At 38.4% G+C, this 15,039-nt stretch overlaps 1 protein-coding gene across 2 annotated transcripts in view; it reads left to right on the forward strand.

The window, feature by feature from the left end:
• tiam2a (TIAM Rac1 associated GEF 2a) overlaps positions 1-15,039 on the forward strand; it is a 400,823-nt gene that overhangs the window by 211,093 nt on the left and 174,691 nt on the right. For both annotated transcript variants that reach the window (XM_067989096.1, XM_067989097.1), the window contains 2 exons: positions 6,967-7,139; positions 9,451-9,675. In XM_067989096.1, coding sequence (XP_067845197.1) covers positions 6,967-7,139; positions 9,451-9,675 — 398 coding nt within the window. The remainder of the gene's footprint in view (positions 1-6,966; positions 7,140-9,450; positions 9,676-15,039) is intronic.

Below are 15,039 nucleotides of genomic sequence, written 5' to 3' on the forward strand. Positions count from 1 at the left end.
TACTAAACTGAGAAGTGATTTAGCAGAATTAAACTGGAAACAGAGCAGTGGGAGTCATTGAAAGGGGTGATTCAAGGGGTTCAGAACAAACATGTTCCCACAAAGAAAAAGGGAGGGGCTGCCAAATTTAGAGCCCCCTGGATGTCAAGAAGCATCCAGGGTAAGATAAGGCAGAAAAAGAAAGCCTATGATAGACACCGGGAACTCAATACTATGGAAAGCTTAGAGGAGTATACAAAGTGCAGGGGTGAAGTTAAAAAGGAAATTAGGAAAGCAAAGAGAGGACATGAAAAAATATTAGCAGGTAAAATCAATAGAAAACCCAAAGATGTTTTATAAATACATTAAGAGCAAGAGGATAACTAAAGAAAGAGTAGGGCCTATTAGGGACCAAAAAGATAAACTAAGTGTGGAGGCGGAAGATGTGGGTATGGTTCTTAATGAATATTTTGCATCTGTCTTCACAAAGGAGAGGGATGATGCAGGGATTGACGTTAAGGAGGAGGAGTGTGAAATATTGGATGGGATAAACATAGTGAGAGAGGAAGTATTAAGGAGATTAGCATCTTTGAAAGTGGATAAATCACCAGGGCTCGATGAAATGTATTCCCAGGCTGTTAAAAGAAGCCAGGGAGGAAATAGCGGAGGCTTTAACAATCATTTTCCAAACTTCTCTGGATACAGGCGTAGCGCAGAGGATTGGAGGACTGCTAACGTTGTACCGTTGTTTAAAAAGGGAGCGAAGAATAGACCAAGTAATTACAGGCCAGTCAGCCTAACCTCGGTGGTGGGCAAATTATTGAAATCAATTCTGAGGGACAGGATAAACTGTCCTGACTAATCAAGGACAGTCAGCATGGATTTGTTAAGGGGAGGTCGTGTCTGACTAACTTGAATTTTTCGAGAAGGTGACAAAGGACAATGAAGGTAGCGCAATTGATGTATTCTACATGGATTTTAGCAAGGCTTTTGATAAGGTCCCACATGGCAAACTGGTCAAAAAAGTAAAGGCCCATGGGATCCAAGGGAAAGTGGCAAATTGGATCCAAAATTGGCTCAGTGGCAGGAAGCAAAGGGTAATGGTTGACGGGTATTTTTGCGACTGGAAGGCTGTTTCCAGTGGGGTGCCGCAGGGCTCGGTACTAGGTCCTTTGCTTTTTGTGGTATACATTAACAATTTGGACTTAAACGTAGGGGCATGATTAAGAAATTTGCGGATAACACAAAGATAGGCTGTATGGTTGATAGTGAGGAGGAAAGCTGTAGACTGCAGGATGATATCAGTGGACTGGTCAGATGGGCAGAAAAGTGGCAAATGGAATTCAATCCAGAGAAGTGTGAGGTAATGCATTTGGGGAGAGCAAACAAGGCAAGGGAATGCACAATAAATGGGAGGACACTGAGAGGTGTAGAGGAAGTGAGGGACCTTGGAATGCATGTCCACGGATCCCTGAAGGTAGCAGGACGGTTAGATAAGGTGGTTAAGAAGGCATATGGAATGCTTTCCTTTATTAGCCAAGGCATAGAATATAAAAGTAGGGATGTTATGCTGGAACTGTATAAAACACTAGTTAGGCCACAGCTCGAGCACTGCGCACAGTTCTGGTCACCACGTTACAGGAAGGATGTAATTGCACTAGAGAGGGTGCAGTGGAGATTTACGAGGATGTTGCCAGGACTGGAGAATTTTAGCTATGATGACAGATTGAAAAGGCTTAGGTTGTTTTCCTTGGAACAGAGGAGGCTGAGGGGTGATTTGATTGAGGTGAACAAAATTATGAGGGGCCTAGATAGAGTGGATAGGAAGGACCTATTTCCCTTGGGAGGGGTCATTAACCAGGGGGCATAGATCTAAAGTGATTGGTAGAAGGATTAGAGCAGAAATTAGGAAATTTTTTTTCACCCAGAGGGTGGTGGGGGTCTGGAACTCACTGCCCGAGAGGGTGGTAGAGGCAGAAACCCTCAACTCATTTAAAAAAAATACCTGGATGTGCACCTGAAGAGCCGTGACCTGCAGGGCAACGGACCAAATGCAGGAAAGGATTAGGCTGGGTAGCTTGTTTCTCAGCCGGCGCAGACACGATGGGCCGAATGACCTCCTTCTGTGCCGTAAATTTTCTATGATTCTATGAATGGTGGCAGTAGGCTGCACTAATGTACAATTTGTATATGTAAAAGTTTACAATCCCAGGAACCAGTGTTCTTAAGTTAAGTCTCAGCTCATTGAGTAAAACGTTTTTGGAGCTGGATTTTTACTAAATATTTTTCAAAAAAAGCCTGTTTGTTCCTGGTCTCTCTCTTTGAGAAAAATAGGGGCATAGCTTTCAGATTTTGGACAGATTGCAGCTTTTCCTTGTAAAATGGCTTCTACTTTTAAATACTAAAAGGCAGCTTACACAGCACTTAATATATGTAAAGAATCTTACAACACCAGGTTATAGTCCAACAATTTTATTTGAAAATCACAAGCTTTCGGCCTCCGAAAGCTTGTGATTTTCAAATAAAATTGTTGGACTATAACCTGGTGTTGTAAGATTCTTTACATTTGTCAACCCCAGTCCATCACCGGCATCTCCACATCAGCACTTAATATAGATTGTGGAGCAATTAAGTTGTTTCTAAAATCCAACTTTATAAGTGACATTTGGTGATCAGACTGTAACTTTTATTTGGAATAATGCATTGATCTGTAAATTTGTCAATGCTGGCGTTTATTTCATGGATATATATTTTTATATATATATTTATATATAAAAGTTTTGTGGAAATTTCTCAAAATCCAGCATTGACAAATGTACAGATCAATGCATAATTTCTAATAATAAATACATTATAAATATCACAATTGTGTACCACTATACACATCAACAACAAATTGTTTTTGGGAGTGGTAAAGAGGAATAATAAATCCTAAGTGATAAGCGAATCTTAACTAGTGAGACATTCGCTCTGCAAAATGCCAAGATATTTACTGCAAGTAATGTCATAAGATTTGTTCTGGAGGGAGTGTCAATTAAGGAGGTAGCTGATTACAGGAATTCGATTGAGTTAATCTTGCAGTATTTCATAGAATTATAGAATGATGACAGCACAGAAGGAGGTCACTTGGCCCATAAAGCCCGTGCTGGCTCTTTGCAAGAGAAATTCAGTTAGTCCCATTCCCCCGCTCTTTCCCCGTAGCCCTGTAAATTTTTTCCCCTTAAATATTTATCCAATTCCTTTTTGAAAGCTACAATTGAATCTGCTTCCACCACCGTTTCAGGCAGTGCATTCCAGATCATAACTACTCGTTGCATAAAAAAAAGTTTTTCCTCATGTCGCCTTTGGTTCTTTTGCCAATCACCTTAAATCTGTGTCGTCTGGTTCTCGACCTTTCCGCCAATGGGAACAGTTTCTCTTTATTTACTTTATCTAAATTCCATGATTTTGAACACTTTTACCAAATCTCCTCTCAACAAACTTCTCTGCTCTAAGGAGAACAACCCTAGCTTCTCCAGTCTATCCGCGTAACTGAAGTCCCTCATCCCTAGAACCATTCCAGTAAATCTTTTCTGCACCCTCTCTAAGGCCTTCACACCCTTCCTAAAATGTGGTGCCCAGAATTGGACACAATACTCTAGTTGTGGCCGAACCAATGTTTTATAAAGGTTCAACATAACTTCCTTGCTTTTGTACTCTGTGCCTCTAATTATAAAGCCCAGGATCCCTTATGCTTTTTTAACTGCTTTCTCAACCTGTCCTGCCACCTTCAAGATTAGTGCACACATAGTCCCTCTGTTCCTGCCCCCCCCCTTTAGAATTGTACCATTTAGTTTATATTGCATCTTTCCGTTCTTCCTGCCAAAATGAATCACTTCGCGCTTCTCTGTATTAAATTTCATCTGCCACGTGTCCCCCCATTCCACCAGCCTGTCTATGTCCTTTTGAAGTCTATTACTATCCTCCTCATTGGTTACTATTCTTCCAAGTTTTGTCTCGTCTGCAAATTTTGAAGTTGTGCTCTGTACACCCAAGTCCAAGTCATCAAAATATATCAAAAAACCAGTGGCCCTAGTACCGACCCCTGGGGAACACCACTGTCTACTTTCTCCAGTCGGAAAAACAACCGTTCACCACTACTGTGTTTCCTGTCACTTAGCCAATTTTGTATCCGTGCTGCCACTGCCCCTTTCATTCCTTGGGCTCCAATTTTGCTGACGAGCCTATTATGCGGCACTTTATCAAACGCCTTTTGAAAATCCATATGCACAACATCAACCGCATTGCACTCATCGACCCTCTCTGTTTCCTCATCAAAAAACTCAATCAAGTTAGTTAAACACGAATTGCCTTTAACAAATCCGTTCTAGCTTTCCTTTATTAATCCACACTTGTCCAAGTGACTATTAATTTTGTCCTGTATTTTCGTTTCTAAAAGCTTCCCCACCACTGAGGTTAAATTGACAGGCCTGTAGTTGCTGGGTTTATCCTTACACCCTTTTTTGAACAAGGGTGTAATATTTGCAATTCTTCAGTCCTCTGGCACCACACCTGTATCTAAGGAGGATTGGAAGATTATAGCCAGCACCTCTGCAATTTGTCCACTAGTTCCAAAGAGATTCCAGTACTCTAATTTGCCTTATATTTTCAAACTTGATATTGGACGTCCTCTTTAGGCCTCTTAATTTCTCTTTGATATGGAGCATGCTTTAAATATGTGAACACAGCATTAATAACTCTGCAGATGAAATGTTCAAAATACAATGTAATACAAAAAACATGAATTCTGTACCCTGCATTCATAAACTAAACATGTAAATGTGATGATTTATGATTTGTCTCCTATTTGAAGACCATCACTAAATTTGTAGCATTTTCTAGTGGCCTTTAGTTTTCTTGGTTTTCTTCAAGGTGGTGATTACTTGGAGGCAAATGCAGAATTAAACAGTTGTTATTCCCTCTGTCCCCACGCAGCGCACCTTTCTTAGCTGAGGTGACTGGCCAGAAACCGGTTTCTGATTTACCTCTAATGCTCCCATTTAACCCAACAGAGCAAGAGCAATTGGGCTAGATCGGTGCTAGTTTTCTGTTCTTTTCCCTGTAGGATTTGCCTGGGCCTCCCCTGGTGCTTCCACCTGATGGTATGGCTGATGGCTGTTGTTAGCAACTTGCTGTATAGAAATTGTTGGCAAAAGCTGAGTCTGTGGTATAATTAATTGGCACTAATATTATATTGAGTATGTAATGTCCCTAAAAATGCAACTTGTGCGCTATTTTGTTAACATATTTTCTTGTTAGACTTCACTGCAATCAGTCATATCATTGTGAACCTTTGGTTAATGAAACTGAGTACTGCTTTGTGATTATTTCCCCTTGTTCTTGATTCCTCTGCCAGAGGGAATAGTTTCCGTATCCACCCTATCAAATCTTTTAACATTTTAAACACCTCAATCAAATCACCCCTCAATTTCCTATACTGCAGGGAATAAAAGCCAAGTTTATGCAACCTGTCCTCATAATTTAACCCTCTAACCCCCGGTATAATTCTGGTGAATCTGTGCTGCATCCCCTCCAAGGCTAATATATCCTTCCTGAGGTGCAGTGTCGAAAACTGAACACAGTGTTGGGTCTGACCAAGGTTCTATGCAATTACAGCACAATTTCTTCCCCATTGTATTCCAGCCACCTTTTTGATTGCTTTTTGTACCTGCCTACTGGCTTTTAATAATTTGTGTATGTGACTCCTTGCTACCTCTTTGCTCCTCTACAGTTCCTAGTTTCTCACCATTTAGAAAATATTCCAAATTATCTTTCTTGGATCCAATGTGGATGACCTCCTACTTGCCTATATTAAACTCCATTTGCCATAGTTTTGCCCTCTCACTTAATCTGTTTATGTCCCTTTGCAACTTCCTGCGCCTATCTGCACTACTTACAGTCCCTCCTAACTTAGTGTCATCTGCAGAGTTGGATATACAACTCTTTATTCCTTCATCCAAGTCATTAACAAATATGGTGAAAAGAACACATCCCCAGGTACACCACTTGTCACATCCCACCAATTTGAGTGCACACCCTTTATTCCCACTCTGTCTCCTACCTAACAACCCAAGTCAAAAGGCTACCTCCATTTCCGTGTGTTCTCATTTTTGCTAATAATCTCTTGTGTGGAACCTTATCAAATGCCTTCTGTATGTCCATATAGATACTATCCATAGACACTCTCTTAACTACCTTATTAGTGACCACCTCAAAAAATTCAACCAGATTAGTCAGATATGACTTACCTTCACAAAGCCATGTTGTCTCTCTCTGATCAGCTCATCAATTAATTATGTCAATATGAATTTCCACTTGAGAGCAACCTAGACCTGTAAACCTGCCATGTAACTATTTAAAAAACTTACCCTATATGGCTCCAGACTAGTCGGTGTTAGATTTAATTGTCCATGTGGTTGTTTGTCATCACAATTACATGATATAGAAAGGATCCAAACTGTACTAATTAGACACTCTAATGTTGAAGCACTATGGACAGAATTACATTGACAAAGCATACCAAAAGGCATTGGATAAAAAAAATCTACTGTACCAAATGAAGGAAGAAAGAACTTGTATTTATAGTGCACCTTTCACGACCTCAGAACATCCCAAAGCGCTTATTCTTTACTTTTGACTAGTCAATTTTTTAAGAACAAAAATATTCCCATATTTAGTAATGATACTGGTATTATTATGGCCATTCAAACGCAAGCATTGTTTATTGGATATTAGAGATAAGTCTACAAGAATGAGCTTGAAGCGAACCTATTGAAACATTGAACCTATTTAAAATATTACATTATCACTTCTAAGTAAGGGCAAGTAACCTATAGTAGGTTGATTGCCTCAAAGCACTTTGTGTTGTTGGTTTGTGCAACAGATTTGTACAGATGGCATTTCAGATAACATACCATGATTGCTTTTTTTTTGTTTCCCTTTTTAAAGGTTGCACCCTGCTATTTTACGAGGCCAGTGGGAAAAACTTCATGGAGCAGAGCAGCATACCTAGATACGCCCTGTTTGCTGAAGATAGCATAGTGCAGCCTGTACCGGAACATCCCAAGAAAGAAAATGTATTCTGTCTTAGTAATGCCTTTGGGGATGTCGTCTTATTTCAGGTTTTTATTAATTTACTTGGCATGCAACTCATCCAAACTACAGTAGAGGTACCTATAAGCGAGAGAACAACCACCACTGGCATTCACAGGGTGAATTTAAAACTAAAAGATTAAATTAAAAATCACATTTATATAATAATAACAACAACTTGCCTTTATATAACACCTTTAACATAAAAAAACATTCAAAGGTGCTTCATGGATGGCTGAAAGGAAAACAGATGCTGAGCCAGAAAGGAAGAAATTGGAGGTGATCACAATTGATAATATGTATGTTTATCTTTAGGATAGTTGCAAAACCTAGGAAGGCCAAATGACAAGCTATTCTCTCTCTGAATATAGTGCCTCTTTCCTTCTAAATCTTTTGGTTATGTTTTCTGAATGTTATAATTATACTGCAGTTTCAGATTGTCACAACTGTAAAATAGTTGAGTAAAATATGTTTGCAATGAGCCTTAATATAATTATGGTTGCACTGAAACTAAGAATGATTTCAAAGGGTGATGCATGACGATTAATCTATAAAATATATTAGAGTAGTAAAGGGTAAGCTGGTCTTAAAGTTAAACACTTTAAGTGAACATGTTCTTTGTAAATTACAATTCTTAAATTCACAGCTATAAGTTATTTTGTTTCGCCGTGGAGTTTGTCACTTGAACTGTTAAATATTTCTGCATTTGGTATGTGCACAAAATCTTCCATCAAGTCCCAATGAATGTCAAATTAATGAACTATTTGTGGCATACAGTAGAGAGATTCTATTTTAATTAGTGTAGTTTTACATTCTATTCACATTGTTTTTATTTTGCCTATTTTTTGTCATTTGGTTTTGTGCTTCCAATATCAATTTGATCTTTGCAGTCACAATTCTGTTTCCACTTCGGATTTGTGTTCCAAACAAAAACTTGCACAAATTACTATGATCTATTTTTTTTAACTTTTAAAAAATAATATTGTCTGCTCTCCCAACAGCTTAGTTGCTAAATGCACTGGACCTGAGCCATACAGACCAGGAGAGTCTCTGGTTCAATCCCTGGTCTGTATTGAGTTAACTGATCTCAGTTTGGGCAGCTAGTAGGGTGTTACAATTGGCTACAGCACTGTGGGCTTAGGAGGAAAAAAATCAGTTGAAGTTTTGATTCCTGATTGCTGTCCACCAGAAAATGTGTGAAAGTGGATTACACGTGAAGACTGTGTAGGGTTCAGTCATGTGGTTCCCCCACAGTAACAGTGTCTGCTGATACTCCGTCTAGACATGCACATGAAGAACGACCATTTGGGTGAAGTTCTTCTTAAGAGGGTGGCTGCCCCTGTGGAATTGCAATGGCATGTACTTTCAGGAGAGGAGAGGAGAATCTATCTGCAGGTGGTGAAATTTGCTGACAAAACAAAAATAGGGAGAACAGTACAAACAGTGAATGCAGGATACTGTTAAATATGAAGTATTATACATGGGTAAAAATGTGGGCATAAATGTACAATGAATGAGATTGAATTAATTCGGGAAGATTAAGAAAGGGATCTGCAAGTAACAGTAGACACATCACTTGCAATGTCCATACAATGTTGTCGAGTCATTAAAAAAAAAAGTAGTTTATAAAGGCATGACAGTAGAGTATAAATCAACAGAAGTTATGCCAAGTGCTTTGATAGTTCCCCATACCCTTGTACACAAGTACTTGCAACAGGAATTGCTGGATAGTGATCAGAAGTGAACCAAAAGTTCAGGGACAAGCTGAGGCCAATTCCAGCATTTCTACTGACACCTTGGTTAAAATCAGTTAACTCGGCATTAAACCTTGGACCTTCCTGATCTAAATAACAGTTGTTCGTGACGATAGGTCAGTTCTGACAAAAGGTCATCGACCTGAAACGTTAACTCAATTTCTTTCTCCACAGATGCTGCCTGACTTGCTGAGCTTCTCCAGCATTTTCTGTTTTTATTTCAGGTTTCCAGCATCCACAGCGTTTTGCTTTTCATGTTCGTGGCCTTGATCAGCTGAGACATCAAGGGGGCTTGACTTTCTAATTTAAATTATAAATTCCCTTTTAATGCCTCATCTGGGCTCCTGCCCAAAGTCTCCAAATGAATTGAGCATCTTGAAATTTTGTTGAACATATCAGGAACCGCTGCCATGCACAAATTTGTAAAGACTTTTTACAAGAATAAGATATAGTGGTTGAACTTACTAATGCTTATGCTATTTTTCTTGAGTGCAAATTAGTTTTAATATTTCAAAAATTCTATAATTTTCAATGGTTGACAAGTTAATGTTTTAAAAGTCAATTATCCTGATGGTTTGACTTTCAGGCTACAAGCCAGACTGACCTGGAAAACTGGGTTACAGCAATACACTCTGCCTGTGCGTCAGTGTTTGCAAAGCAGCATGGGAAAGAGGATACAGTCAAGCTATTAAAAAATGAAACCAAAAGCTACATGCAGAAGATTGACATGGATGGAAAAATGAAGAAAATGGCAGAGTTACAGCTGTCTATTGTAAATGACCCCAAAAACAGGAAAGCAATTGAAAATCAGGTATTCTTAAATCTTATTAGTGATCTCCAGGAACTTGTCTTCAAATTACACAGTTAATATTTCACATTTTTTTTAGATAGAGTATGCTGGTACAGCAGTATAAGATGCAGATTTTTATAACCAGTCAGATATGTGATTCCAACAGTTATGGATGTGTGCTAACATATCAAACAGTAGAAGTATCAGTGTGTTGCAACTCTACACGGGTACTTGAATACATGTGTAAAGATGTGCTCACCAGTTTCCAATCATATCTAATGTAGAAATCTCCAGACTAAATGTTTGCTTCATAAAATATAGAGCTTCCAATTCAATTGATGTGAATCCCCAGTCTACCTGCCTACTTTTGTGCCAATTTATTGAAAAGCCAATGTTGAAAAGTTAAAAATATTGACTTGGCATCTAACTTATCAAAATTGGGTTCCTCCTTTTTTGTGAACTGTTCTTCTGTGGATGTCGATTAGATGGGTCCAGCCAAATAATGTGAGGAGCCTGTCTGATTCATACATCATGGCCCATAAGTTGCTCAGAGCGACGAACCAGCAGTGGTCGTCATTCATTAGATTTAAATTCACCCACTAAGTTACCACCTTTTTGGGGCAACTTCCTTGAACTGCAAGTTCAAATAACATCAGTGTTCTTTCCTGGGCTGTGTGAGTGGTTGAGATCCTTTCACTAATCAGCTTGAAGTAAGCCATGCTGTGAGAACCAGCAAGTGCAGTTCATGGACAAACAGCGCAGGCTAAAAATCCGGATGTGCCCGAATAAGGTATTATAACATGACATAGAGAAAGCAAAATAAAAAGAGGATAAGATTAAAAGACTGAGATAAAAAAGACAGAAGGAAAAAGTTTTTTAAAAAAAAAATTTTACATTTTTATTTCTTAAATGTCCAAAAAGTATTAAAATCAGGAATAATGAACTTCACAATTTTAAAAGTTAATTTTTAGTGCCAGAGTGGTTGTTTGGCAGTCATTAAGACTGTTAAAACATAGTTTAAACTTAAAAAAAACTCATTATACCTGCTTTGTGGCAATATTAGTTAATCTCCAGCTGGCCAGGAGAGCCATTGATTGCAGCCGGTGATATCCCTTTAAGGCAGTGAACTATAAGGTTTATCAGGACATTCAACTTTTGATCATTGTTTTAATGAGGAATCTATTACTTGTTCTCATTGATGAAGTTTGGATTTTATAATTTTATAGTGTCTGATGTAAAGGAATAAATCAGAAGTGTGTTGAAACAAAGCTTTCCCCTAGGACCCAATCCCGGGCATTACTTAATGCTTGCTTGGTTACCTTGCATTGCAACAGGCAGAACGATGTGTTCAATATGGTCACTTAAAATGAGCAGGGGGAGATTGGTGTCTCCAAGGACTCCTGTAGTTCAGACAAATCCTCTGGCACAATTTTTGTTAAATGCTGGAATAACTGTTTGATAGTCCTGTTGGATACTAGTAAGTCTGCCCTCACTGTAAGATAAATGATCTTTCATCCCAACCCATCAAAATACATCAAAATTTCCATGGGGAAATTGATATGGCTACACTGTGCAGAGTTCCACAATCTGCAGGATTTTCCCATTAAACCCCGCCCATTCCATTTAAACCATTAGGCTGAATGTTTGAACAAGTATGCTTCCCTAATTTGCTGTTGGAAATGTAAGGAAAGAAAGCTGATCAAATAAATTTTTGGTGCGATTGTTTACCCACTACTCCAGCTGTGCGCAATATGTAAACTCTGAGAATGAAGATTGGAATGCCGTAAGTGCTTTGGTGCTTTATAGTGTGGCAGAGTTCATATAGAAGCCGTTTAGCAATTACACTAACTGTGGTTCTGTTGAATGAACTGGAGGTTCCGCATCCCTTCCTTTGGATCGCAAATGAACTTATTTGGGTCGTATACTGGGTTGGATTCTGCCAACTCTTTGAGGGTCAGACAAATCAAATGTGGTTGGCACCTCTCCTTAATGATTAAATGGTTAATGATTAAATACTTGTGATTGATTGTTTCTAGGTTTCTATCATACAGTATTGAATATTGCAAATTATTCCTAGTTGAACTAGAACAGAAAAAAGCCGAGCTCTGGACGTGTACTTGAGTACATGCATAAAGCCTTGCTCACCAGCTTCCCATCACATCTAATGTTAGACGAGAGCTAACTGTCTTGTAGACTCTTGGCTAACATTAGTAACTTAACAGTCATCCATGGACTGTTTGTAATTTTGAAGTTTAGAAAATTGGCTTTACACTGGTTGTACTGGAACCAAAGTGGGTAAAAGGAGTTAAGATATAGATCAGCCATGATCTAATTGAATGGCAGAACAGGCTTGAGGGGTTAAATGGTCTACTCCTGTTCCTCTGTTTATGTTCCTACCGCAACCTGTGCGAAGGTGAGGTTATATGAGACTATATTCTCATCATGTTCTTGCAAAATACTGAAGTGACACTGATTTGGCAGCAGTTGTATTACTGGAAAGTGTAAAACTATGTCACAATGACTGAAGATGTTCGTTCAGTACATCTGCATTAGTTAAAAAAAAATCTGTGGATTGCACGTTTTCACCAGATGCAGAGAAGTGTTCTTTTGGCATTTTAACATGTCTGGCGCTGAAAGTAATAAATACCCAGAAATAAATTGTTGCTCTTTATACAGCAGAGAGAGTAGGTGTATTATTTCCACTCGTTGAGTAGACTTTCTTCCTTATAGCTTGTTTGATGTGGATATAGACACAATATCCTGCAGCACACTGATGCCTTTATGCATCTTGGTAGACCATTCTGTTGCATGATGACATACTTGTTTCCCTGCAGGGGGGGAAACTCTCTGTTGAGCTTTGTCAGCTTCTCCTTTAGTCATTAACTATAAATCATACACTGTGAAAGCTCGCTAATAGAGACCATTGTCTCCCCTGAGAACAGCTGGCTCTATTTAACATATGAAATTGGTAACAGGGAGCCTTCCTTCCAGGTAGACTTGACAGCATTTCACGAACTCCCAAAAATCTCCCTTTTAATGTTTCTGCTGTGTGCGTGCCTCCTCAATCTTAAGCTATTGTAAGAGGGATGGCGGGGGTAGGAGAAGTCCTCCACAGTTGCTATTTTTGCAATCTTCTGTATGATGTACTCGTTTGAAAATCGAGCCCCCAGTCTTGACTGTAAAATGAAAATAATGACATTTTATGGCTTAAAGTATTATCAGCGAGACTGACTTGAAATTCTGCTTAGAAATCTCTCCCATACCCCTCCTCCTCCCCGTCCCCCTAAGCGCACACAACCCCTAGTGCTGCAGAAGATGAGAGGGATACACATTACAGAGCTGTCTGTCAATTGTCCGTCTGTGGGCAGTTGCTTGTTGCCAGAATAAATTTCAAGCCTTGGAGCAGATTTTATCTGAAATCCACAAGTCTTTACTTCACAAAAAGTGAATGTGCTGAAAACTGCACAAATCTGTATGTATAAACACAATCCTGATGGGACTGTTTTAATAGTTCTATGCATTGAAACTTGACTGGTGCAAAAGAGGCACTTAAACCGGGTGCTTGACTTTTGTAGAATTCCAAAACCTTCTGACATCAAGGCTAAACAGGTTTGCATTGGAGAGGCTAAATTTAGAAAAGTTGAAACATAAAGTTTAAAACAAAATGAAAGGCTGTGTGAAGTTTTTAAAAAAAAAGTTTACAACTTAACTGCCTCCGCCTCATATTTTGCTACTTTTCAAATGGTTATTGAGAGATTACTCAAGAACATACATCATGAAATAGGAAAAGGCCATTTGATCTGTCAGTATTCATTTCTTTTGGTGTTGTATGAAACCTCAGGTAACTCTTGGGTGCGGTGGGAACAAAACATATCAGTAGATGGGGAAACCTTTTAGTTCTAAAGCATTGAATTGGGAGATCCTTGTATGAACTGAGATTCACACACTGACTTTCACTAGAGGGTGCGGGCAGAATGGCTGACAGTGAAGGAAATATGGTCTGAAAAATCCTTTCTGCATTGTTTTCAGAAGGGTTGATCGTGCAATGAGACTTATACCCTTTTTGAGATTGAATCACTCTCCCTCAAGGTGGGGAGATAGCATGGTTGCTGGATAGGGGTTAAAAATTCAACATTCAGCATTGAACAACTCCACCTAATGGCCCAGTTGAGAACAATTAAAATGTACCCAACTGTAACTGAGGCAGTTCTGGGAATGGAACTTTCTACCTTGTGGTTTTTAAGCTGCCACTTTTTTTTGTGTATAGAAGTCCTTTTTCAATACATAGTGTTAAGCGGACCATAAACTCTATTACTGTATTAACAAATGAGAAGAGTAAAATAAGAGCTGTATTGTTCATAGTTTTATTTTCAATAGATGTAAAAACTTTTAAAAACGTAAAACCTCCCTAGCTGTGAGGTAATCTGATGTGATACAGACCAATTATGTAGAGAAAACTATTGATGTATTTCTTCTGGGTGACTTTGTATATTATCTATAGATTAAAATAGGGTACAATTCAGTGGCGGGAAAAAGTATATTACAATGCAAAATAATACTACTTGTTGAACGATGAATACCCAGATGCCAATAAATGCTTTCCGGTGAGAGCATGGATGTTCTGCCAAGTACTGTGTTGCATTTAATGGATATTTAGTGTGCCAGAAATAAAAGGTTTCCTGAGATTTTTAAGAGTTATTGCGGGGAAAAAAAAGTTAGAAATAGACTAGAACATTTATAAGGTTTTTTTTGCACAAGAAAGTCAACTATAGGATTAGAAATTATGCTTGAGCAGAGGAAATACCTACACTGAAGTTACATTACCTGGATCTTTTAGGACCCACAAGAAAGTCTTATTTTGTTCCAACATTTCTGTAACACTTATTATTGTTTTGCAATTTCTATTTACTGATGCTCATATTAGTAAAGCAACTATATATTTGTGTGCTTCATTCTAAATTTCTGAAGTTGGTTTTAGATTTTCAAGAATAATCCAAAAAGTATTATAGTTTTTGCTGACTTTACTATATATTAATTCAGACTTTCTACACAAGACCAGAAGTAACTTATTTTTTGAAAGTATTTTGCACTAGGCCATGACACAACACGTTTTTAGTTTTCTGCAGCAACTTGATTGTAGTATATTTCTAATTTAGAAAGTCCTAGACTTTTGGCTATTGCTTAATTATAATGCAGATGCATTATAATTGCTGACTAAAATAAGTGACTATACCAGTCTTTTTTTAATCTAATGTTTTACTGTCTTTTTTTCAACTATCTACAATGAGTGGTGGGACACATTATAACAATCTGGTTTTGAATTGGTTTTAGGTCAGTTTGTATCCTTAGAGCCCAAAAAATTAAGGGAACACATCGTTCGTCCAT

The sequence above is a fragment of the Heptranchias perlo genome, chromosome 8 (assembly GCF_035084215.1).
Source record: "Heptranchias perlo isolate sHepPer1 chromosome 8, sHepPer1.hap1, whole genome shotgun sequence".
NCBI lineage: Eukaryota > Metazoa > Chordata > Chondrichthyes > Hexanchiformes > Hexanchidae > Heptranchias > Heptranchias perlo.